Genomic DNA, 23,786 nt, shown 5'->3' with positions numbered 1-23,786 from the left:
TGGAGCAGCCCCTGACTCTGCGCCCCGGCTGGAGCACCAGAGCGGGGCAAGCCCCAGACTCCGCTCCCCAGCGGGAGCTCGAGGGCCATCTTAAAATGGCTGTTGGGATGGATCCGGCCCGCAGTTTGCCCACCCCTGGGCTAGAGTGTCAACACTGGTAGGGGGTAGGGGCACTAGGCACTTTGGAATATGTTTTCTTTTACTTGGACTTGTGCACCACAGTGTGGATGCCAGAGCACTTGGTTTGACCACAGATTAGACAATCCTTAGCCTAGGATTAAAATGCAGTGTGGACACTCAAGCCCAGGGTTCCCTGACATAGGTGAGCTGACTTGAGTCCCACTACCTCTGGGCTTACGTTGCTGTATAGACATGCCATGAACTCTACCCGGAGCTAATGACCATCACAAACCTCCCCACCTTCTGCACCAAGAGCAGTGTGTGTGTGTGTGTGTGTGTGTGTGTGTATGTATATTATCCACAACAAAACACTCCACTGCACACACTTCTGCCCCGGGGAGAGGAGAGAACAAACACATGACAGATGTTCGTCACGTTGCTCAGTGCATGACTGGAAGGTGCCCAGATCCTGTGGGGATGAACATGGTATAAGAACCTAAATAGAGGAGAATGGATTAGGCCGGTTCCCTTGTCACTCTGGGCTGGCCGTGGGGCTGTTTGCCATCCTGTGCTCAGTGCCAGGAGTCTCCTATTGCCTTTTCCAAATGTAAATGTTTGTTGCAAAGTTTCAAAAAGATGCAAAGCAAAGAGCAGACTTACTGCGAATGGAGGCAAAAGCCCGAATCCCTGCGCTGCCCTCGGCGTGCGGCAAACAAGGCGCTGAGTGTAGGATGTCAAACGATGCTGCACATGAGAGAGAGGTGTCCTGCAGCACAGAAAATCACAACCAGCTCCGTTCCGTATGCACCTGGCCAGCTTTTGGCCAGCTAAAGCCAGAGCTAAACGAACATCATGGGAGGCTACAGGAGAGGTGAGCTAAACTAGTCACTCCCAAACTGCAGTCTGTAGAGAGGTCCCATGGAACCGGCTTCTCCATGTTTCCAGCCGCTAAAATGCATCAAGAAACCCTAAAATATCCGGGATACTTTCCAAAAGGCTGTCATTTGCCACACAGAAGTGAGGCCACATGCTCATGAATGGCAAGACAGATGGCTCGTGATCATGAATAGGAGGGGAGGTGTCCACCAGCCAAGGTGTGGTCCATGCTGGGAAAGGTGTGAGGATGCAGCGTGGGTTGAGCCACCCGGCCCTCCTCACCAGAAGGATACTGATGCTTTGTGCTTGGATAGCTCCCTTCAGCTGGGACTTCACAGTAGCGTACTCATGTTAATGAGCATTAATTTGATCCTGGCCGTGCCTCTGGGGGATACTGCAGTACTATGCATAGCATAAGGATTAGGGGCCCCATTTTACAAATGGGGCAACTGAGATGACTTGCCCAAAGCAGTGCGGAGTCAGTGGCTGGAGAAGGAACCCAGGAGTCCTGACTTACGCAGTGAAGGCTGGGCACAGGCTCACCTACGTGAGCTAGCTCGAATTCAGTTAGCTCCAGTAACAAATCAGGAAGTGAGCCCAGTACGGAGCCGGAGCTGGAGCCAGAGCCCGTGCTGGGCTTGTACTGCCCGCTCCGGTGCCCAGGCTGTGCTGTCTTCACGACTGCTCCTGGAGTTAGCTGGAGTCAAGCCAGCTGCAGTAGGTGAGCCCAGGCCCAGCTTTCGCTGTGCAGCAAGACCCTCTGGCTTTACCACGGGCTCCCATTACTCTGGGAACCCAGGAGTCCTGGTGCCATTAAATCTCATCTGGCGCAAATCCGTGTAATAGCAACTGGGAACCCTTCTCTTGTGGATACAGCATGAATGTGGTGGTGGGGTGGCAAAAACACTGTGCTCGGCATTCTCCTTCCTCCCAAGAGCGCAGAGAGGCTCCCTGCCCAGGGCAGCTGGAATCTGTGTCAGACGCCCTTACCTGGGTCATGCCTTCCGTGTTCCCTGCCTGCACCCAACCTCCTGGAGCTCTGTTCTCCTGTAAAACCTGGCCTGGAGGCTTGAGCCAGCTGAGATCGAAGTGCAGGCAGGAGACTGGCTGGGACCCAGGTCAGCTGGCTACCTGCAGAGCACCTGAGTGCACGTCAGCCTGGTCTCTTGGAATAGGTGTGTCAGCAGGAGGCGGGCCGTGGAACAGGGGAGGAGGCGGAGCAGCAGGTGTAAGCCCCCATCTCCCTGGGAGAAGGAAGAGCGGATTGTAAAGTGCCTGAACCTTGCAGCTGGCCACAGAATCTCTCGGCCTCTGCACACCTGCTCCGCACAGATCGTCTCCCTTGCTACCGGGAGCTCCTGGATCCTTTCATCCCAGGCCAGCCCTGCCCATGGGAGCAGCCAGCAGCCTGGGGCTTTGTGGAATATGGCTGTAAGATTTCAGGCAAGTCTCTTTCCCCAGCAGGTGTGTGCGTTCGGTGAAGCAGGTCCTGGGCCAGTGCTGTGCGTGGTAACAGCCGTCGTGGGGCAGGGGAACAATCTGAAGGGAGAAACGGGGTTTATCTTGCTCCAGTTCTGCAGCAGCCTGTTCAAAGGACAGCAATTCTAGGCTAAGAAAACAAGCTTCTCCAAGCCAATGGCAGCAGCTTTTGCTCACTCCCAGCCTGGCTCAGATCTGAACCAGCAACTCAAGAGGGAAGGAGATGCAAACATCAGGATGATTCTGAGGAGAGGCTGCCCACAGCCCATCCTGCTCCGGTTAAAGTCAATGGCCAAAAACCCCTTTGACCTCACTGGCCCAGGACTGGCTTTGTGCACGGTGCAGACATGCTCTGCATGGAGCTGCACCGTCCTATCGCGTCTCATGCTGTAACCTGCAACCATTGGTTTTCAGGCCTATCCAGACTTGGGTGGTGATGTATTTTGCTTTCTTGTCAGATTGTGTTTACTACTTTGATAGGCCAGCTGTTCTGAGAAATCCTGTGCTGTGGGGAATGCTCTGTCTGCTGAACCCAGGGATTCCTCCTGATGCGTGATTTCCCCTGCAGACGGAGGGTTTGGCTAGAGAGGGGCCTGAATCAGAGCTCCCTCAGACTTTTGGGGTATTTTAAATATGGCTTGCTCCCTTCACTAACTGTACCCTGCAATGCAGGGCCTGGTCTGTTCGCTATTGACGGTACTAGCTCTGCAGAGGGAAGCAAGCTGATCCAGGCCTGGGAATCCCTGGTTTGATCAGTCTCTGCAGCTTGTGGATTTCAAACCCTCTCTCCAGTTCCTGGAGTCTTTTGTCCGCCTGGCCTTTTTGTTACACCAGGTTTTGGCTGTTCCCTTCTTTGGGCATCTGCATGTCTTTCCTGCTCAGGATTCCTCCTCTTGGGGTGTGGAATGCCTCTTGTCCTGCCAACAGATACACTTTCCGGGGAGGGATGTTCAGCCCAGCTGACCTGCTTGGGTTGGGGGGTTGTTTGTGAGTGGTTTTCTCGACACTGATAAGGGCTTTCGGGCCTGAGTCTCCACTCTTACTCTGGTTCGGTGTTGGTGTCATTCCACTGACGCAGTCCTGGGGCTAGGGTTGCCAATTTTGGTTGGATGTATTCCTGGAGATTTCATCACATGACATAATCTTTAATTAAAGATTAATCTTTAATTCCTGGAGACTCCAGGCCAATCCTGGAGGGTTGGCAACCCTACCTGGTGGTCACTGAAATGTGCCCAGTCCCAGGTGATGCTGCTGGTGGTTTTTTCACTGAGGGGACAAAGGTGCTGGGAGGGTGGTGCCTGCTGTTCAAAAACTGCTGCTGAGGAGGAGCAGGGACTGGGAGGTCTCTAGATTTCACCCCTTTCTGGGGGTGGCTGGTAATGCTCAAAATCGTGGGGTTGGTGGCGGCTGGAGCTGGCACAATGGGAGGCATTTTCCACACGGCTCGGCCAAAGTACCCCACCCCCGTCCTGACCTGCAGCGCCCCCTGCTTGTCCGGTCCCCAGCCCCCGACAGACAGTCCTACCCTCGGAGGGGTCTGGTCTGGGTTACTTGATCCTTCCCTACCTCTCAGACACCAGGCTGTCCATCAAGATCTGAACTGCACGGTGTTTAGTTCCGGTCGTTTTGAGACTGCAGGTGCCTCATAATGACCTTGGAGCATGGCCTGCTCACTCGAAACCAGGCTTCTGCTTTTCACTTTCTTGGATCACAGACCTCACCCTGCTTAATTGTGCATCAGTGCGCTGGGGAGCAGGGGCTAGGGTATGGGACCTGAGTTCTTTCCTGGCTCTGTCACTCCATGTGCTCTGGGATCAGTTGCGTCTGTGCTCTGTGCCTCAGTTTCCCCATCTGTAAACGGGTGATATTATTATTATTGAAGTCTATGATTGGAAACTGCTGTATAAGCACTTACTATATGTTGTTAAATGGTAAATTATAGGTTATTAAATGCTGTACCAGTGCTCATTATATGTTGTTGTCCTTTGATAGTCCAACATGCAGTAGGAACTGTCGTTGGTCCTTGCAGATTAGCTGACCTGTAGATAAACTTGATTCCCCTCCCTAATTTGCATAGATACTTTAAAGCCATGGACCGGTGTGATGGCTGGTGGGCTGTATCTGGTGTGGTCTGACCCCTGGGCAGGCCAAGGAGGAGGTGAGGCTCATAACATGCAGCGTTTCTAAACTCCGTGGGTTACAGTAACTGCAAGCGCAGCATTTGTGGGTCTTTGACTCCTAATCGCTGTCTCTGTGGGAGGCAGGTGTTTAATTTTGGCTAGAAGCCCCTCTGCTTCCACGTGGACGTGTATTGCAGACGCTTGCACTCGAATCCCTAGAGAGGAAAGGCTGGTGAGGTGACTTACGTGCCGCCCGCCTGGGGCTCTGATGTGGCTGCGTCCACTTGAGCTGGGTTCCTAATTGGGGCAGTTGCGGGGTGTACCGCGTCTTCTCCAGAATTTGGCAGCCGACTGACTCAGAACAAGCTCCTGTCTGTGTCCTGGCCAAGGGCTGAGTTCTCCAGCTCCCCAGAGGGCAGGCCGTGGAGGTGGTCAGGGTGTGCTCTGCTCTCCGCGCCATGCCAGCCCCACGGGCCTCCTCCAGGGACTCAGCTTGCTGGGCTGGAGTGTTTAAGACCCTCTATAGGAACAGGAAGGGGAGGCATGAGCAGGGATAGCAAGGAGGGGCACCCACCGTGTGCTCTGCTAGCTAATCCCTAGCATTGCCTCCTCGGAGTGGCACAGCTTCATTCTCAAGTGTCCACGTGAATTGTTTAGCAATAAGTAACCATACAGCTTCCGCTCTTACCTGTTCTTGGATCACTGGCCTCCTCCCACTGTTCAGCAGGGCCAGGGTATGGGGCTAAGCTCTGTGCCGGGCTCTGTCACTCCACGTGCTTTGGGGTTAGTCACATCTCTGCTCTGCACTTCAGCTTCCCCAGCTGTGAATGGTGATCGTAGTATTAGTAGTAGTGAGCTCTGTGAATGGAAAAGGTGGTATTAGCACTGTCATAAACATACAGTGCCTTGCGTAATGACAAGTTTCATATGAAACTTGTCATAAACATACAGTTATGGGTTAATTCCTCTTTTACCTGTAAAGGGTTAAGAAGCTCCCATAACCTAGCTGACACCTGACCAGAAGGACCAATAAGGGGACAAGATACTTTAAAAATCTGGAAGGGGAAAAAAGTCTTTGGTCTGTGCTGGGTGTGTGCTTTTGCTGGAGGCAGAGAAAGAAGGAGCCACTCCCATAGGGTTGTGAGTATTTAGAGAAGGAATGGTTAGATTACTTTTATTTTCTATTTGTGAGTTCTTTTGCAAATAAGAGGGAGGGTAAATTTGGGTTCTTTGTGTAACTTTAAAGTTTTGCCCAGAGGGAAACCCTCTGTGTTTTGAATCTGATTGTCTGTGAGATTATCTAGCATTCTAATCTCACAGAGGTACTCCTCTCACCTTTTTTCTTAATTAAAATTCTTCTTTTAAGAACCTGATTGATTTTTTTCATTGTTTTAAGATCCAAGGGTTTGGATCTGTGTTCACCAGGACTAAGTGGTGAGGGATATTCTCAAGCCTTCCCAGGGAAAGGGGTGTAGGGGCTTGGGGAGGATTATTCTCAAGCCTGCCCAGGAAAGGGGGGTTAGGGATTTGGGAGATATTTGGGGGAAGGCAGAGTTCCAAGTGGCTCTCCCTAAATATTTGGTTAATGCTTGGTGGTGGCAGCGTACTGTTAACCTAAGCTGGTAAAAATAAGTTTAGGGGGTCTTTCATGCGGGTCCCCACATCTGTACCCTAAAGTTCAGAGTGGGGACGGAACCTTGACAAGCATTTATTGTTATCTTTTGATAGGCAAACATCCAGTAGGAACGGCCAGAGGGCCAGGCATGTTGGCTGACTTGTAGAAACTAGGTCCTTCTTCCTAATTTGAATAGATCTGTTCAAACCATGGACCCGTGTGTAAGCTAACTGACTGTATCTTGTGCAGCTACTGGCTCTGGGGAGGCAATGCTGATTTTCACAATAAGTAGACACAGTCCTGGTGAAATTTGGCTGGTCACGTCCCTCCTTCAGCTTTCTTTCTCCGCTCCCACTGGTCCCTTCTGATGGACAATCCAGATTTGCAGGGCTCTAATCCTGAGTCTGACTCAGCGAGTGTAATCCACAATGCAGACTAAACTGGACCCTTTTAAACAGAACCATTATGGGTATCAGGTTCCAGAAATTCATGACAAAGCTTTCTCCCTAAACGCTCGACAAACACCAAGAAACCTCTCTAATCCCCTGTTGATGTAGACTGGTATAATCCCTGTTCAGTTTGGGGAAACCGAGGCACGGGTTAATGACGTGATTTACAGTGTTTCGGTCCCTTGCTGTAACTATTACACACACGGCTTCCCTGGCTTCATGTGCTCTCATTGCATTCCGATGAGCCTGCTGGTGACCTCTATGTTGAGAGTTGCTGTCTGTTTGTAGTGCACTTACCCCAACGACCTGGACACCCCCTTAATGGGAGATGCTCTCTCTGCAGCTGCAGAGGCAAGTCTATTATTTAAGGGTGGGTTTAGGTGGGAGGAGGATGTTACCTCATTAGGAAAAAGGCAGCTTGGTTCTTTGCAGCTAGAAGTGATTTCTAGTATGCCCAGATCTCTGGGGGTCTAGAGAAGTGACAGGAGCAAATTGGCCACCCCTCCCCCTTCTCTGGAGACTGGGGAAACAATGGGATTTTGTTCATTGACCGTCCTTTTCCCCCCGGGCTCCCAGGTTACAGCCATGGAGGAGATGGTCATCTGGGAGCAGCACACTGTGACGCTGAGCAAGGTGAGCTCGTGCACTGCGCCGTCTCCGTCCGGGAGGGTGGGCATTGGGGCTTTAATCGTGGGTGGCGACACTGCGGTTCAGCCAAGCCTCCTGAATGGGGCCCTCTGCCTTCTGCTGTGATTGGGCTCCTGGCAGCATGAGCTGCTTCCCAGTGGGGCCCTGCTCCCGCCAGCCTGGCAGCGCTAGCCAGCTGGGGTGACCCTAGAAGTGTCTGGCCAGTGCCAAGCAGCCCCCCAGCAGCGTGAGCTTCCTTGTGGTATTGTGCCAGCTGGATCCCGTCGTTCATGGCAGCGATGCGACTGGCCTGCCAGGGACGCGGCTTACAGCAGTGCCATTAGCGATGCTTAGCTGCCCCTCAGAAATGCCTGCCTGCCCCTGTGCCCATCCTCCTTCCATCTGCAGCCGGTACCCGCTGTGCAGAGCCTGACCTTGTATGTATCTGTCGCACTAGGACCCTCGAAGGGGCTTTGGCATCGCCATCTCAGGAGGCAGGGACCGTCCCAGCGGCTTGGCTGGGGACCCCTCTATCGTGGTCTCAGATGTGGTACCCGGTGGACCAGCAGATGGCAGGCTCCAGTGAGTGGCAGACGGGGCCGGAAGGATTCACTGAGGAAAGCGTTGTGAGCAAAGAGAGGATCCAAACATCCCCAAGTTCTGGGGTGTCTTGGATCCGGGTCCCCCTCTACTCATGAGAGGAAGCAACACTTCAAACGCTTGGGGAAACTGAGGCACAGAGCAGGGCGTGATTGGCTGAAGGTCAGAGAGGGAGTCAGTTAGAACCCGGGAGGTCCTGGCTCCAGTCATATGCTCAGAACATGCCTCGTGGGGGTTGGGAGGCGGGTCTGCTGGGGTCACTAGTGTGGGAGGAAGGGGAGAGTTAGCAGCTGCTGGGAGGGTCCCTGGTGCACTAGCTCCCTGAGGGGATCTGCCTTCCCAGCTGGTGTCAGGAGGCAGCCTCGGGGGTGGAGTTGGGGAAGGAAGAGGCCAATGGGGGTGCAGATTGGAGGACACGGGGACTTTGAACCTGGGAGGGTCTCCTGCCCTTTCTGGGGTGGGACCTGCCTTTGCGGAGCTGCAAATGAACATGCTCCCCATCAGCAGAATTTCCGGGGGCGAAGCGTGGGTCAGACTGTCACTGCGGAGGTGTTTGCCTAGGCTGAGAGGCTGCTCCTAGCCACTCGGGAGCCTTATCGCCCTCTCCCCTGTGCCTTGGCAAGGGATCTCCCTGACCTGAGTCTTTCCTTTCCAGGACGAGAGATCACGTTGTGATGGTGAACGGCCTTTCCATGGAGAATGTGTCCTCCTCCTTTGCCATCCAGACGCTCAAAACCTGTGGCAAGTTAGCCAACATCGTAAGCGTCCTGCCTGGGAGGGGCTGACTTGGCTTGGGTGGGAGGAGAGGTAACAAGGGTCCAACGTAAAGCCTTGATGTGGGGCAAGTTTTCCCGGCTGGATGTTCCACTTGTCTGTCCTTGGGTTAAGCGCAGCCCTCATGGAACTGGCTGCAACTCCCCAGCACAGTTAATTCCAGTGGACACAGCAGCTGGAGAGTGGCCGCTCTCACTCGAGAGGAGCAATTCAAGTTAACTCTGTAGTGCATATGTACCCTGAATAAGTGAGGCCCCAGCCACTTACACCAGGGCTGGATTTGGGTCCCCCTTCTACCAGGCATTTCATGGCTAGCAACAGCTCTGGTTCTTCCACCCCATGGCTTGTTTAGATTGGCGTGTCTTGGTCCCTGTTAACCTCGCAAGTTACCCGCAGGAATAAACCAGTGTCTTAAAATATTGCAGGGCACTAACTCCTTGCAAACTTTTAAAACTGTGAAAGAGGATAACTCTAGGAATAATTGTAAGCAATCGCAGCTCAAAGCCAACTACAAACATTCGGGGGCGGTGAGTAGCAGCACCGGAAGTAAAGCTGTATCCGTGTTTTTGTTTAAAGCTGGATTTTCAAATCTCGCTACAAATCTATGTACGTAATCAGATCTGAAAATAGGTACGTCACACGTCAGTCCAGGGCCTGGCCCAGAATTTGTAGTATGAAACTGGGAACCCTGGACCAAATTACCCCAGATATAGGCTGTCCCCCAAAATGACCTATTAAAATTTTAGCTTCTAACCAGAAGTTCCTGGCTCCAAGTCCTGTGCTCACTTCTGTCTCAGGCCAGGGTTGGCAGAGTGGGGGGAGCCCTCGGTAAGATGGACAGCCCTTGTAGATCATGCCCTACTGAATGGGCACTACTAGGCAAAGTGGCTCTGGGACCTTTGTTGTTGCTCTCGTGGAGCCGTACTGCTCTGAATGCCTGAGACTCTGCCTCAAAGTGATCTCCTGCTAATGGCCCTTCTCGATCTGCAGCAGCCCAGCATAGAACCAGCAGTGTAGTGTGGAGTCACTGTGGCCAGAGTGCGTCATACATCAGGTGGGCCCTTGGGTGTATTTTAAGGATGACTCGAGAGGCTGTTCCAAAGGCATGAGCCAGCGGGGAGGAAGGCACAATGTCAGGAGGGGGTGACGGGCACGGTTGGCTCGTAAGCATGAGCCGAGGAAGGAAGGGGCGCGGGGAGGGTGGAGGTAGGCGGGAGGTCTGCGATATGTCATTGCATTGGTGGGACTGGCCACTCCTCAGTCTGGCTGTTTACTCTCCAAAGAACAGATGGGACCACGTGGCTCTTGACATGTCCTGTCCCCTCCGTGTTTAATCTGAGACGACGCGGCTCCTCCTTTGCTCATCTCCCTCTTATCCGTGCCCGTTGAACCATGGAACAGTCTGGATCCCATTAGTCAGTCACCTCCAACGCACACACGTAGGAGTTCGACGAAGGGACTCGTGGGGCTGGTCTTCACTTCAGTTTTACCAGTGTAACTGTTTTGGCTCGGGGTGTGACTACTGAACTAGTTACACCAGGCTAAGCCCCAGTGTGGCTGCAGTTACATCAGTATAAAGGCGCCTTGTCCTGGTATAGTTCTTTCCCTTTGCTGTACTGGTACAAAGCACCTTTCGATCAGCATAACTGCGTTCTCGCGAGGGGGCGCTGAACCGGTTTGTCTGTGCCAGGATAGTTAAAGGGCTACAACTTTCTAGTATAGAAACCAGGGGGCTCCTCTCTCCCAGCTGTCACTGACTTGCTATGGGGCCTTGGGCAAATAACTTAATGTCTCAATGCCGTGGCTTTCCCCATCTGTAAATTAAGACACTCTCTTCTCCCTCTGTGAAGTGCTCTGAAATCAGTGGTGGCTCTCTTTTGGGAGGGCAGAGTACGTGTCATTTGCCAACCAATTCTTCTTCCTTCCCACCTGCAGACAGTGAAGAGACCAAAGAAAATTCAGCTTCCTGTAACCAAAACCAGCCAGCCACTATCCAGCGACTCCTTGCACTCTCCCAACACCGTCCGATACGATTCTGATGAGGAGTACGGGTACCAGGGAGACGAGTCGTCGCCGCGGAGCACCGGGAAAGGATACGGGTACGACAGTCACAACAGGAGCCGGCCTCAGGACGACGCGGATTACAGTAGAGGCTACGACGGAGACTCCTCCAGTGAGAGGAGCTCCGGCCACTCTCGGGATGACAATCGAAGGCAGGTGTCCAGAAGCAGAAGGCGGAGCCAAGATGGCAGCAACAGGAGACCGAGCCCAGACAGCGGCTCTGAAAGGCAGAGTTACCATAGACAACACTCCACCAATGGCTATGGGGACACCAATGGGCTTGCGCTAGTGTCTGGGTTCAAGAGGCTGCCGCGCCAGGAGGTTCCAATGAAACCCATCCGCTCGGTTCTGGTGAAGCAGAAAGAGGGCGAAGGTAAGAGGCAGCTTCCCCAGTCTCTCCCCACCAGCCCCCTCCAGTGGGAATGAACCATCCTTCTTCATTGCATAGTCTGGTGGAGGCTGCCCGGCGTGCGGGAGGGGCAGAACAGGATGACTTTGAGGGCTCAGAAATGAAGGGCCTTTAACAGCAGCGAGGCTGAGCAGTCTGGGGGCTCACTGGCTGAGGGGGTGCCTTGGGGGGTGGAATAGGAAGGAATATCTTCACTTCTACACACTGGGTCTGTGGCCACATTGCACTGAGTTCACTAAATCAATTTAGAAACCAAGCCAGTTAAATGGGTGCAATTTGTGTACGCGCACCAGGCCTGAGCGACTGGAGTTTGTGATCTGGCTAACACGACAGCCGGAGCCGTAGGGTTCCCACGGGGTACTGTGGGCTCATAGTGAGGACCTGTCTCCCTGATACCCCAGATCTGGTATTTCTCTAGTTCCATTCCCTGAACCTGACTTGTCTCTCTCTCCCCGGGGCGCAGAATACGGCTTGAAGCTGGGAAGCCAGATCTTTATCAAACACATAACAGAGACAGGCTTGGCTGCCAAGGACAGCTCGCTGCACGAGGGGGACCTCATTTTAAAGGTATGCAGAGGTCTGGAAGGATTGGTGCACTCCTCAGGATTGTGCCTGATGCTGGGTTTCGGTGTAGGGTGTGACGCTGTCCCTGGGCCATGTGGTCTGGAGATTCTTGGGAGCTCTCTGCAGTAGGAAGATGAGGCTGTTTTAATAACAGATGTTAAACTATTTCTGCCGGCCCCAGAATGGCTTTGAAATGTCTGCCCTGCCAGTGTAGGCGGGGTAACTGTCTTCAGCATCACTTGAAAGGGGCTGTTTTGACCCCCACCATCACAACAGGTTCCTTTTCCCGGCAGATGCGACCTTAGAGCTGATGGGAGGCACAGCAGAAACTCCTCTCCAATCTGCTCGTGACTTGGGTGTTGCCGCCACGTGGTTCAATGGACCAATATTAAAAACAAAGTGGTGGGGGGGGGAAACCAGTAAAAGTTAATCATGCCCCCCAGCCTTAGGAAATAGTGTGAAACATAGACACACAACCCCACAGCTTGAGAACAGAAGACGGGACCTGATCACAGTCTCCAAATATGTTAAAGGCTGTTACAGAGAGGGAGGTGATCAATTGTTCTCCATGTCCACTGAAGGGAGGACAAGAAGTAATGGGCTTAATCTGCAGCAAGGGAGATCTAGGTGAGATATTAGGAAAAACTCTCTAACTCTCAGGGAAGCGAAGCTCTGGAACGGGCTTCCCAGGGGGGCTGTGGAATCCCCGTCCCTGGAGGATTGTAAGACCAGGCTGGACAAACACCTGTCAGGGATGGCCTAGATTTACTTGGTCCTACCTCAGCACAGGGGGCTGGATTTGATGGCCTCTGGAGGTCCTTTCCAGCCCAACATTTCGATGGTTCTATCAACAAGAACGTTCAAACTCACGCTCTGTTCCCCAAGCAAATCAATTCTACTTGGCCACAGGCCCCAAAGTTCCACTCGGACAGCCTGAAAACTGCCCTCTGTTTGACACCACTGTCCCGTGGGATTAATCGCTGTTGCCTACCATTTGCAGTTTGGAGTCTAGCCTGCTGATTAGGTGTCTTGCCATAGCACCAAGGAGCCTAGTTGTGGCCCAGGCGCTGGGTGCTGGACAAACCCAGAACAGAGAGACAGATCCTGCCCCAAAGAGCTGGCAATCGGAGTAACGTTACTGGGATTTATTTCTGACAGCATGTGGCACATGGAGCTGAGTTTTGGAGCTGTGTGGTTCGTGTTCTGTGAGAGCTGAAGATGAGCAATCGGTGTATAATGATGAGTGATGTCATTGAGCTGTAGATATGAACTTATACTTCTTAGCTGATCAGTTTGGTTTGATTTTGTAGCATATTATGGGACGAGACCTTAATTTCTGACTTTTTATTACTGAGGTCTCCACTTCTAGTAAGTTATTACATGCAAATATTCTGCAATGTCCTGTGCCTTTTTATTTGTAGAAGTTAATAGGTAAGATTGATGGTTTGCTCGTCAACTCCATACTTTGTTTTGGCCAATGAATAGGTTTAGCTGGTCAAGGTCATGTGACATAGTGGTGTGGGGGTGGGGCTCTCTGGGCTCTTTCCTAGCCAGGAGATGTGTGTATTCCTCCTCCCTGCCTTGGGAGAATTCAGGCTGCCTGGGTGTGACCATGGAGGCTGGCGGTGTAGGGTTGCATTGCAGAGGAGTGGACAATGTGTGTCTTTGTGAGCAGCTGTGGGTGTGTGAGTGGATGCTGATAAACGGCTTCACACTGAATTTCCCGGTTTTGTGTGAGAAACAGGTCAGATTGCACAGGACAGAGTGGGGTGTGGTGGGTGGGTGGTTTGAGGTTTGAGTTTCTGTATTTTAATGTTTAAATTACGGCGATTGCGCCCTGTCTCTTCTCCGTCTGAAAGTTTTTCTAAGTAATTTGTTGTTCCATATGATTATCCAGTTCAGCTCCCACACCCAATATGGGCGGAGCCAACTCCCCCTCCCCCCCCAACTCACTTTGGCACAGGGGGCATACTGTGGGGGTGGGGGAGCACTACTGCGCCCCCCGCCCCCCCCCAGCGATTCTCGGCTGCTGGAATGCCCCTGGAGGCTATTTGAGACACAAGGAGGGGGAGGGAATCTCTTCTATTGGGCCAACTTCTGTTGGTGGAAGAAACCAGCTTTGGTGCTCACAGAGCTCGGCTCGTCTTCAGGTCTGGGAGGCTGTGGAAGGCGGGGAGAGGAGGAGGAGGCACAACTTCGGGCTCTGCTTGGGCTGTTCTAACCTATTCCTGGCTTGATCTGCCCCTTGCCAGCCCCAGCGCAGAGATGGGGCAAAACCTCCCCAGGAGGACTGTCCACATTACCTGCCGGCTCCAGGGTCTCCTCTCATCTCTGAGACTCTCCTCCTCAGCGCTCCCAACAGAACCAAGGGAGGCTCACCGCTCCGCTCCGCCCCATTGTAACCGTTCGGTGGGGTCAGACCTGCCAGGATGGAGCCTATTGGAGCTGAGCTATTCCGCCTGCTCTTGTGGCTCATCTTGCCCTTTTGTTCTCCTGATCTTTCTCTCCCAAGCCCTTGCCGCTGCAAGAGCAGCTATTTCCTCACCTCTCTGGTTGCGGGTTTGGCCATTATGGCTTTGTCTAGCCTGGGACTTAACGGGGGTTATTGGGTCGCGTTCGGTAGATCAGGCTAGCTAACAGACCAAGCCTGTGACTGACACTCGCTCTCGTGAGTGCTTTCCTGCTCCAAACCTCCTGTTCTGATGCTGTGCTCCAAACTCTGTCGTGGCACGTGCTCTGCGCAGACACCTCTGCTGTTTTCACCCCTTTGCTCTGGGCAGCCTTGATTTTGCTCACTGATGTTAGATGTTTTTTGCATCGAAGGCCTCCGCTGGAGTACTGTGTCCAGCTCTGGGCCCCACACCATGGGAAAGCGGGGGGACACTGGAGAAAGTCCAGAAGAGAGCAACAAAAATGGTGAAAGGTCTAGAAAACACAACCTGCGAGAAAAGAGTGGGTTTGTGTAATCTGGAGAAGAGACGACTGAGGAGGGACATAAGTCTTCAAGGGTTGCTCTGAAGCGGAGAAGGATAAATTGTTCTCATCCACTGAGGATAGGACAAGAAGCACTGGGCTTAAATTGCAACAAGGAAGGTTTTGGTTGGACATTAGGAAAAAGCCCCTAACTGTCAGGGTGGTTAAGCACTGGAACAAATTACCTGAGGAGGTTGTGAAATCTCCATCACTGGAGGTTTTTAAGAGCAGGTTGGACAAACACCTGTCAGGGATGGTCTAGATAATACTTGGCCCTGCCTCGGCACAGGGGACTGAACTAGATGACCACTAGATGGGGAGGGATAGCTCAGTGGTTTGAGCATTGGCCTGCTAAACCCAGGGTTGTGAGTTCAATCCTTGAGGGGGCCATTTAGGGATCTAGGGCAAAAATTGGGGATTGGTCCTGCTTTGAGTAGGGGGTTGGACTAGATGACCTCCTGAGGTCCCTTCCAACCCTGATATTCTATGATTCGAGGGCCCTTCCAGGTCTAAGTGTCTGTGGTGACAGCCCCATTTACTAAATGGCATGAATTCCTTGCTGTGTGGTGCATTCTGAGGAGGCTTCACCATGGCCTGGAACCCCCAGGGCTCCAAAAGAGACACATCCCCTGTCTGAACAGCTGGAGCAAGCGTTGTGGGTTTACATGTTTTTGGAGGGTTTCTTTGTTTTGGGGACTAGATCGTCTTTTTACCGACAGAACTGTTTTGGCTGGGTTGGGAGGTAGTTAACGGCACAGCCCCTAGTGTGGACACAGCAGCTAGTCTAGTTTATTGCCACGTGCACCTCAATGCACTAGGGGCTCGTACCAGCGTCACTATGTATCTGTTCCTAACCCACTCTGGTGACCTGGTACAGTGTGCGCGTGTGTACACACCAGCCTGAAAAACTGTCATTTAACAACTACCTCATTTAAACCCCAAATTACCATAGAAAACTCCAAACCTGCCAAATTTCTAATTTCAAATCCTTCAAAAGAGTATTCCAGAGGGATCAGAAGGAGATAGTTAAAAGGAAGGGCCTGGGGCAGCGTTAGCCACAGAGCTGCCATCCGCGCCTGCATCATACTGTCTGGACGAACTGAGTCCTCACACAAACGGGGAACGCGGTGGCCTGCCTGCCCCAGGGTGGAGCTTGGCCCCTGAAAACCTGAAAAGAGGTGAGTGCTCATCGGGTACAGTGAAAGACAAGTGCACACAAAGAACCCAATCTACGGGCCTTTCCCCGGGCCAAAGCAACCCTCTGGCCTTGTCTGTGCAAAAACCAGACCCGATATTACTCCGGCTTTGTCTTCACTGCAGACAAGCACAGGTGCTGGCTTCCTCTGGATCCCGTGGGTGCTCTAAACCCCTCCCCCCATCTGACCCCAACCCCCCACCCCCTTCCCTGCCCCACTCTGCCCCAGGCCCCCACCCCTGCCCCACCTCTTCCTGCCTATTTCCACCCCCTCCCCCATGTGTGCCCCATCCCCACTCTTCCCTCTGTTTCCCAAGCGCCTCCTGCAAACCGCGGAACAGCTGAGCGTGGCGGGCAGGAGGTGCTGGGAGGGAGGCGGAGGAGTTGGTCAGTGGGGCAGCTGGTGGATGGGAGGTGCTGGCTGCACCTACTAATTTTTTTCCATGGGCTGGAGCACCCACAGAGTCAGCACCTATGCAGCCAAGGGGTGTTTAACATGGAGTTACTTAGCTAGCTGCTGAGTGGCGAAAAGGCACAGACAGGTTTTATCTCAGCAGAGCTAGTCGAGGTCAACATTTTACTAACCAGTTTATTTAATGGTCCCTGCCCCCTCCCAGCCAGACTTGTACATAACCTGATCTCTGCAAACGAGGACACCACTGATGCTTTGTGTGTGTGTGTGGGGGGGGGGGAGAGGTTGATTTATTTTTTTAATGCATAAAAATACAGAAGCTGAAGTGGATTTGTTCAAGAGGCCTTGGCAAGAGGGTCAGAACAGACAACTATAATTAAACTCGATTTGCAAGTGTGTTTCACAGGCTGGGCACATGAGGAGGTGCTGCTTGTCTGGGGAACTTTCTAAACATGGTGCTAGTTTTCTGTTCTCACTTCTGTTCAGAAGCTGGGAATGGGGGATGGGATGGATCACTTGGTGTTTCCCTGTTCTGTTTATTCCCTCTGGGGCACCTGGCATTGGCCACTGTCGGCAGACAGGATACTGGGCTAGGTGGACCTTTTGGTCTGACCCAGTATGGCCGTTCTTATGTACATAGTCAGAGGTCTTTCTATGGTGAGAGATCCTTCCACCCGATCATCAGCAGGTGGTTTGGGGACAGAGGGAGAGTAAGTGTGTGTGTGTGCGCGCGCTCACACTCCAACCACATACCTCCTTCCTGGCTCACGTCCCATCTATCTAAGAGCTAATAATATTTCCCACCATGGTTGTGAAGTGTTTTGAAATCTCTGGATGAAAACCCCTCTCTGTAGTGGTGGGGAGTATTGTTGTTAACAGGCCTGCTGTTCCTCACTGTGTTGTGCCTGTATGTGTACACAGCATGATTAAACTCCTTGTCCCAATACCCACGTGGACTCGCTGGGCTTCATACCTGCCTGCATTGTCCAAAGGAATGTCTTTCCCTGATTGCAGCAGGGTAGCTATGGGGACCAGAGCCAGCCTTGGCCCTGCCCGTTAAATCAACAGTCCCACCCCTCCCGTTGGGTGCTCTGATATGAGACACACTGGCTGGCATGTGGGAGTGTGACTGACTCAGCGCTGCACTCCCCAGCGTGGATCCCTAGATTAGCTGGGGGGGCGGGGAGGGGGTGGCAGATCTGGACTTACTCTGGTCTATAGGCTCTGTTTTCGCTACCCCCCTGCTCTCGGCTGTGCCCAGCCCCAGGGAAGGCTGCAGCCTCCCCCCTGAGCATGGTACTTGGCAGGCAGCTCTGTAATCCTCCACCCCCTCTCTCTGCCCCTCTGGCTAGATTAATGGTGTCACCAGCGAGAACATGTCTCTGGCTGACACCCGCAGGCTGATTGAAAGGTCAGAGGGGACGCTGAGGCTGCTCGTGTTCCGGGACAACCGGCAATTCCTGGTCAACATCCCCCAAGTGAGGGACAGCGACAGCGACAGCTCGCGGCTGGACGGTGAGCGGAGTCACGGGGGCCCGGGGGAGCCTCCAGGTGGAAGGAGCCAGGACACCCGTGTTCTGTGGCTGACTTGGGTACAGGCGGCGTGGCAGTGCTGGGGAACACACCAGGGCAACAGCGAGTATCTAGTTGCTGTCTGAATTCAAAGGTCACGGTGACCTAATTGCCGTGGTGCTCAGGGGGCTGGACTCTGCGGGGTAATTACTGTTTGGGAGTCCTCCGGCGGCACGGCCTGTGTGCTCGGTGCACACCAGTCCGGCGAGGGCTGGGTTTGTGCCAGATCTGCTCCTTGAGTAGCTGCAGCCGGGCTGGGCAAGCTGGAGGGAGAAGCCAGGCGCTGCCACTGGGCGTCTAGGGAGGTCATCAGTGGAGCGGCACGTGGCAGACTCGCCGGTGTTCTCGAGCGAACGGCAGGGCCATGGGCTCTGAATACTTCGTCTGTTGCCTCCAAGCCTTTGTTGTCTCACTGCATCAGACAGCAAGAGTCCTCCAGTCCTTCCCCAGCCCCCGATCTCTCAGCGGGTCACGCGCCTGCCACTGCCATAGAGCTGAGGAGGGAAATGAACCTGTGCCCTGGCATGCCTGGCTCTACTGCGCTGTCTTCTCTCCCCCCTTTGTGCTCTAGACATCTCCGACATTGGCTCTGAACTGTCCCACCCACCCCCAGCACAGAGCCCCCAGCGGGCCCCAGAGGCCTCCAGGACGAACTCGCAATCGTAAGCCCCTTGTCTATTCCTCTTCCCCCCCCCCCAACCCCATCCCCCTTCGAGTCATCAGACCCTCGCTGTTCCACCCCAGGCGGAGGGGCCGCTCCCCCTCTTCCCCGGCTGTGTTCCCCAGCAGCCGGCTTGTCCTGAGGCACCGTCAGACCCCTGAGAGACAGCCCCGGTTTGGGGTTGTGGATCGACACGGCTCGGTGGCTGCTCTCTGCCTGTCCCCCTCTCCCGTCTGTAACATGGATAAAGCGTGTGTACGAGTCCTCGCCATGCCCAGGAGCCAGTGCCGAGTGGTGCCATTATGTGGAGCTGGGCCCTGAGTTTAGTTTAAAGGCGACCTCCCCATCTTTGACCTGCACCGCAAACCTCGCCCAGTTTCCCCGCTCCAGCTGGAGCAGCCTACGCGGAGTTCCCAGGGAGTCTGTTCGTTGGGTCCCATAGCGTAACCGTCAGGAGCCTCTGCCTTCACGGCCCCAGAGAACGGCAGCCGGGGCCATCTGCCCCACGGGGCATTACACTGCTTGGCAGTCGCCGTTCTCTCCCCTGCCAGGACAGCCCGGGGGAGGGTGGCTCTCTAAGGGCTCCTTGGTGGATGTGGGAGGGGCTGGAGCAGGTGCCTGCTGGAGCCTGCTATGGGCGGCTCTGTGTGGGCTCAGAGCGAGGCAGGTGATGATACGTGGGAGGAGAAGGCAGGGGCAGCATGGGCATCTCCCTGCCTGATCCAGCCGGCAGCTGGTCTGTGGCTTGTCAGAGAGGAGCCTGGGTGCTGTGAGCCATCAGAGCTCTCCCCTGCAGAGCCGAGCAGGGCCTGCGCCCCAGAGAACAGCACTTACCGGGGGACGGCAGCCTGGCAGAGTGGGCTGCCTGCTGGTCAAGAGCCAGACCCTGCTGCATAGACTGCCCGTTTCTTGGAGCGGGGAGTGTGTGTGCATGTGCAGTGCGCTCGCAGTGTGTGCACGTGCAGTGCGCTCGCAGTGTGTGCACGTGCAGTGCGCTCGCAGTGTGTGCACGTGCAGTGTGCTCGCAGTGTGCCGTGCCCAGTAGAATCATAGAATCTCAGGGTTGGAAGGGACCTGAGGAGGTCATCTAGTCCCACCCCCTGCTCAAAGCAGGACCAACACCAACTAAATCATCCCAGCCAGGGCTTTGTCAAGCCTGACCTTAAACACCTCCAATGAAGGAGATTCCACCCCCCTACCCCCGGGAACCCATTCCAGTGCCACAGGGCCCCAAACCCACAAGCACTGCAGGCAGCCCAGCTGCAGCGCCCTCCTCCAGCTGGCAGCTCCAATGAGTGTCTCCAGTCCCTCACCTCTGTTCCCCCCGCCTCCCGTGCACTTGCTGCAGCGTGAAGGGGAGCTCTAGGAGCAGGGCCAAACCAGGCAGCCCAATGCGTGCGAGTCCCAGGATGTCCCCGTGCCTCCAGCCGAGCTCTCTCAGGCAAGGGGCTGCGGGAAAGGGCTCTCTGAATGGGACCAGAGCCCCCTTCCCTGAGCTCATGGGGCCGCGATGGAGCCAGCGCGGAGCAGGGCGGGTAGGAGGAGCTGAGGCCGACCCTGGCTCCTTCAGACAAAGCTCTCGTTTGTGGTGGTGAAGTGCCCTGTCCCACAAACGGAGGAGCAGCAGCAGTCCTGCTTAACTCTCACATCTCTTTTTGCTCTAGGGAGGGGAGACAGCTCAGCAGGGAGCCAGCAGCGACTGTACAGGAGAACGATGCTCCTGTCCCAGGTGAGTCCTGGCTATTGGGTCTCCTCCTGGCTAGGCAGGGAGCCCCGAGGCTGAGTCCAGCCTGTCCTGCTCTGGAGACTGGGGCTGGGCAGTCTCATCCCCGCCCCGCTCAGCAGGGTAGTGACCGATTGCGTGTTGGGAATGGGCTGATGTGTCCATCTGGTTCCTGGCACTCAGGTGTCTTCATGGCAGGAACCACCAGCATGGGTAGGAGTCGCTGGAAGTCTGGCTGTCCAGCTAAGTGGCGGGGCCAGGACTGAGTGGGGCCCTGGAAACCGATCTCCTCGCTTGTCTGGAGAGGAGGCCTCTCCAGGGCACGGCTGAAGATACGTTGGGGGTCCGAGGGGCGAGGGGCAGCTGGGGGGAGGGGGAGCCTACCCTGCCGCTCTCTGTGCTGCCCCTGTTCTGTGGCGAAGCAGAGGCCGTCAGTCTCCAAGGCTGTCGATAGGGGCCGTTCACCAGCACTGACTTCCCATAAGCGAGGCCAGGCTCTGAACAGACATTGTGGGCAGAGCTCCCAGCCAGGCCGGGCAAGCTGCTGTGTTCTGGCAGCAGCCTTGTGTAGTCTCAGGCGCTCTGATGGCCCGCGTGCGTCTCTCCCCCTGCAGCGTCCTTTGCTCTCGAGCCCCTGCAGAAGGGCGCTCTGCTCTCTGGCGGTGCTGCCTGCAGCTCTGAGGTCAGCAGCATGGATGTCCCCATCTTCATAAGCCATCTCTGGAGCACTGAGCCACACACCACACCCAGGCAGTCAGACTCCCTGTTTCCAACCCCCCTGCCCCAGCAAAGTCCCTCCGGCAGCCCTCAAAGCAGCTTGAGTGTCCAGGGCTGCTCCACCTTACCCCACCCTCTCCCACTTCAGATCCCCAGGAGCCCGCTGAGGAGAGTGGCCACCTCGCAGCCAGAGCCAGCGAGGAGGATGGGTAAGCTGCTGCCATGTGCTCCCTGGGCTAGCTGGGGAAGGGAGCCGTGTCTAGGCACGGGTATGGCGGAGGTGCACGGGGCTGTGCAGACAGAACAGGGCCCTGCCCAGACGCAGTCCTGAGCGAGCCTGGGGAGAAGCCACACAGCAGAGGGCTGGCAGGGGGAGGGGGCGATGGGAAATAGCTGGGTTTAAGAAGAGCTCTGATACCAAAGAGGAGGGCTCTCGGCAGGGGGTGAGCTCCTGGGGCCGCGATGGAGCCAGCCCAGAGCAGGGCAGGTAGGAGGAGCTGAGGGTGAAGCTCTCATGTGTGGTGGTGAAGTGCCCGTGAGCCCTCCCATGCTGGCTGGGGACCATGAGCTGCTGGCACCTGTCTGCTCCGATGGCAGCGCTGACTCCACTGCTCCAAGCTCACGCTGCGGTTCTTCCCGGTTGCAGGTACAGCCCGGACGCCAAGATCGTGCGCTTTGTGAAGGCCAAGAGCATCGGGCTGCGGCTGGCTGGTGGCAATGACGTGGGCATCTTTGTGGCAGGCGTGCAGGAGGGGAGCCCCGCGGCCGGCCAGGGGATCAAAGAGGGGGACCAGGTTCTGCAGGTACCACTGCAAACGAGGGGCAGGGGAGGGAGAGTGTCTGGAATGAAAGTGCTGCTGCATCCCGACCCTCCCTGCGCAAAGGGGGGGTCCTCGTCCGGTGCGGCTCTTACTGTTCTTGGGAAGTAACTGAGCCCAGGAAGTGCAGGGGAGCCCAAAATCCTGGGATTGTTTCCTGGCTCAGCTCCCTATGGGCTGGGACGTCCTGTGACCATCTCTAGCCTCCCAAACCCCCTGACTCCCAGCAGCCCTGCACCCCCGCTAAGGGGCCTCGTCCTGGGTGGAGAGTCTCCCACGAATGGAGTGCCAGGAGCCACCCTGCTGGAAGCTAATCCTGGGAGACAACCTTGGAAATGTTCTCCCAACCTCTAGTCTAGCCCTGCCCCGGCCAGGAGCGTTCGTCTCCTGCTGTGAGCACTTCCAGGGGCTCGCCCAGGAGCGGTCACACCCTCTGGCCGTCCTGCAGTGCAAAAGTGCCACCCGCTGCATGTCTAGAATACCCGGAGCACGCCGTGCTCTTCCCCGAGGCATCCGGGCCCCCCGCTCTCCTTGAAGCGTCCCCGGGTTAGTGTGCAGCGGCCGCCATCTCAGCTAGCACCTAGGGCTTGAACCGGGGAGCTCCCAGAGCTAAAAACACAAGCCCCTACAACTGGCGCGATGGAGCCTTGGCCCTGTAACGGCTCCTCCTCTGTGGGTTAGCCTAGAGGGGGACCCAGAACACAAATTACATAGGCTCCACCGTCTCCCTCTAGCACCTTCCAGGCAGGGATCTCCAGACACGTCCCTCTGAACCCCCTCGTGCGGTCAGTGTGACCGACAGGGAATCGTAAGCACCAAGGTCACGGAGCTGGGAATCCTCACTCTGGGCCTCAGCTCCGGCCACTTGCCCTGCACTAGCCTGGCCCCGCGGTTCCTGAGTGCCGTCCCCGTGCAGGCCCTTCCCCTGGCCGTGTGCTGCTCCCGCCCAGGTATGGATGGGGGATGCCGGCGCTAAGGCCCATTCTTCTCTGGCAGGTGAACGATACCAGCTTCCAGAGCCTGACGCGAGAGGACGCCGTGCAGTACCTTCTGTCCCTGCCACCGGGCGAGGAGGTCGTTCTGCTGACCCAGGGCAAGCAGGACAGTAAGTGACCAACTGGCCTCCAGTCTGCGGCTGCAGAGTGCTGGGGCTCGGGTGTTAAGGGGCTGGTCCTTGCCTATGTCTGAGCTGCCAATGGGCACCCACGTCTGTCTCTTGGGAGCCCGTCGTTATTCTGCCCACACATTTCCTCCCCTTTCCCCTGGGAAGCTGGGCAAGAGAAGAGACCAGCCTGGGACTTCCCGGAACTCGGGCTCCCCTGGAGTGCCCATGATCCCAGCTGTGCTGGACGGGCCCAGGCACATCCCCTGTTGCACTGAGCGCAGGTGGGTGGGAGTTAACCCAGCCCTCGACCGCATCCCAGAGAAACCCTCAGGTGCTGCAACACCCGCTCCAAACTCTACACCGCAAGCCACCATGCCGGGGACGCTACATCAGTGCCAGCCTCCAGTGTAGATGGGCTGCACCAGCGTCCTACAGGACGGGCACCCATGTGACACCAGGACAGCCATCTGGACCGAGGGGTGGGGCTGGTGTCGCTACACTCACACCGGTAGGGAGACCCAAAGGGAAGCCACATGTCCCTGTGGCAGATCGCTGTCTTGGGTTGAATCCAGGCCTGGGATCTAGTCCAGGCTCTTGGTGCCCGATCTCTCTACGGGGTCCCACTCCCCCATGTAGCCTGTACCTCCCAACCAGAGCTGCCTCCTGCTTCATCCAGCCACTCACTTTTGTTTCCAACATGACCTATGTTGGGGTTGCTGCCCTGCACGCTCCTGCTCCCGACCTTCATTCATGGGGGGGGGGGTAATCCGTCCCACTCACTGCTCTGGGCTCTGCCCGTCTCCCTGCACGCTGAGCTCACGCTCCCAGAGTTTCCATGGTTGCGAGGGGTCCATCTTCCTTCCAGCTCGGTTGTGTTGCTGATTGCTCCCGGTTTTCATGAGCCCCGCTGGGGGAC

The 23,786-nt window shown here is 55.4% G+C and overlaps 1 protein-coding gene across 4 annotated transcripts in view; it reads left to right on the top strand.

Moving 5' to 3' along the window:
* The window catches only part of TJP3 (tight junction protein 3), a 46,431-nt gene that overhangs the window by 15,710 nt on the left and 6,935 nt on the right, over nucleotides 1-23,786 (top strand). The window contains exons 1-12 of one of the 4 annotated variants that reach the window (XM_065578593.1): nucleotides 2,208-2,439; nucleotides 7,236-7,292; nucleotides 7,744-7,868; nucleotides 8,542-8,644; nucleotides 10,596-11,094; nucleotides 11,594-11,697; nucleotides 17,627-17,789; nucleotides 18,418-18,508; nucleotides 20,172-20,236; nucleotides 21,096-21,156; nucleotides 21,594-21,750; nucleotides 22,762-22,870. In XM_065578593.1, the coding sequence (XP_065434665.1) occupies nucleotides 2,422-2,439; nucleotides 7,236-7,292; nucleotides 7,744-7,868; nucleotides 8,542-8,644; nucleotides 10,596-11,094; nucleotides 11,594-11,697; nucleotides 17,627-17,789; nucleotides 18,418-18,508; nucleotides 20,172-20,236; nucleotides 21,096-21,156; nucleotides 21,594-21,750; nucleotides 22,762-22,870 (1,552 nt within the window). In that variant the 5' untranslated portion in view covers nucleotides 2,208-2,421. Of the gene's footprint in view, nucleotides 1-2,207; nucleotides 2,440-5,648; nucleotides 5,736-7,235; nucleotides 7,293-7,743; nucleotides 7,913-8,541; nucleotides 8,645-10,595; nucleotides 11,095-11,593; nucleotides 11,698-17,626; nucleotides 17,790-18,417; nucleotides 18,509-20,171; nucleotides 20,237-21,095; nucleotides 21,157-21,593; nucleotides 21,751-22,761; nucleotides 22,871-23,786 lie in introns of those variants that run through there. The other 3 variants (XM_024107891.3, XM_008171298.4, XM_042841400.2) reach the window with 3 other exon arrangements.

This window comes from Chrysemys picta, chromosome 25, assembly GCF_011386835.1.
Source record: "Chrysemys picta bellii isolate R12L10 chromosome 25, ASM1138683v2, whole genome shotgun sequence".
Classification (NCBI taxonomy): domain Eukaryota; kingdom Metazoa; phylum Chordata; order Testudines; family Emydidae; genus Chrysemys; species Chrysemys picta.
This window is presented reverse-complemented; position numbering and strand designations above follow the sequence as displayed.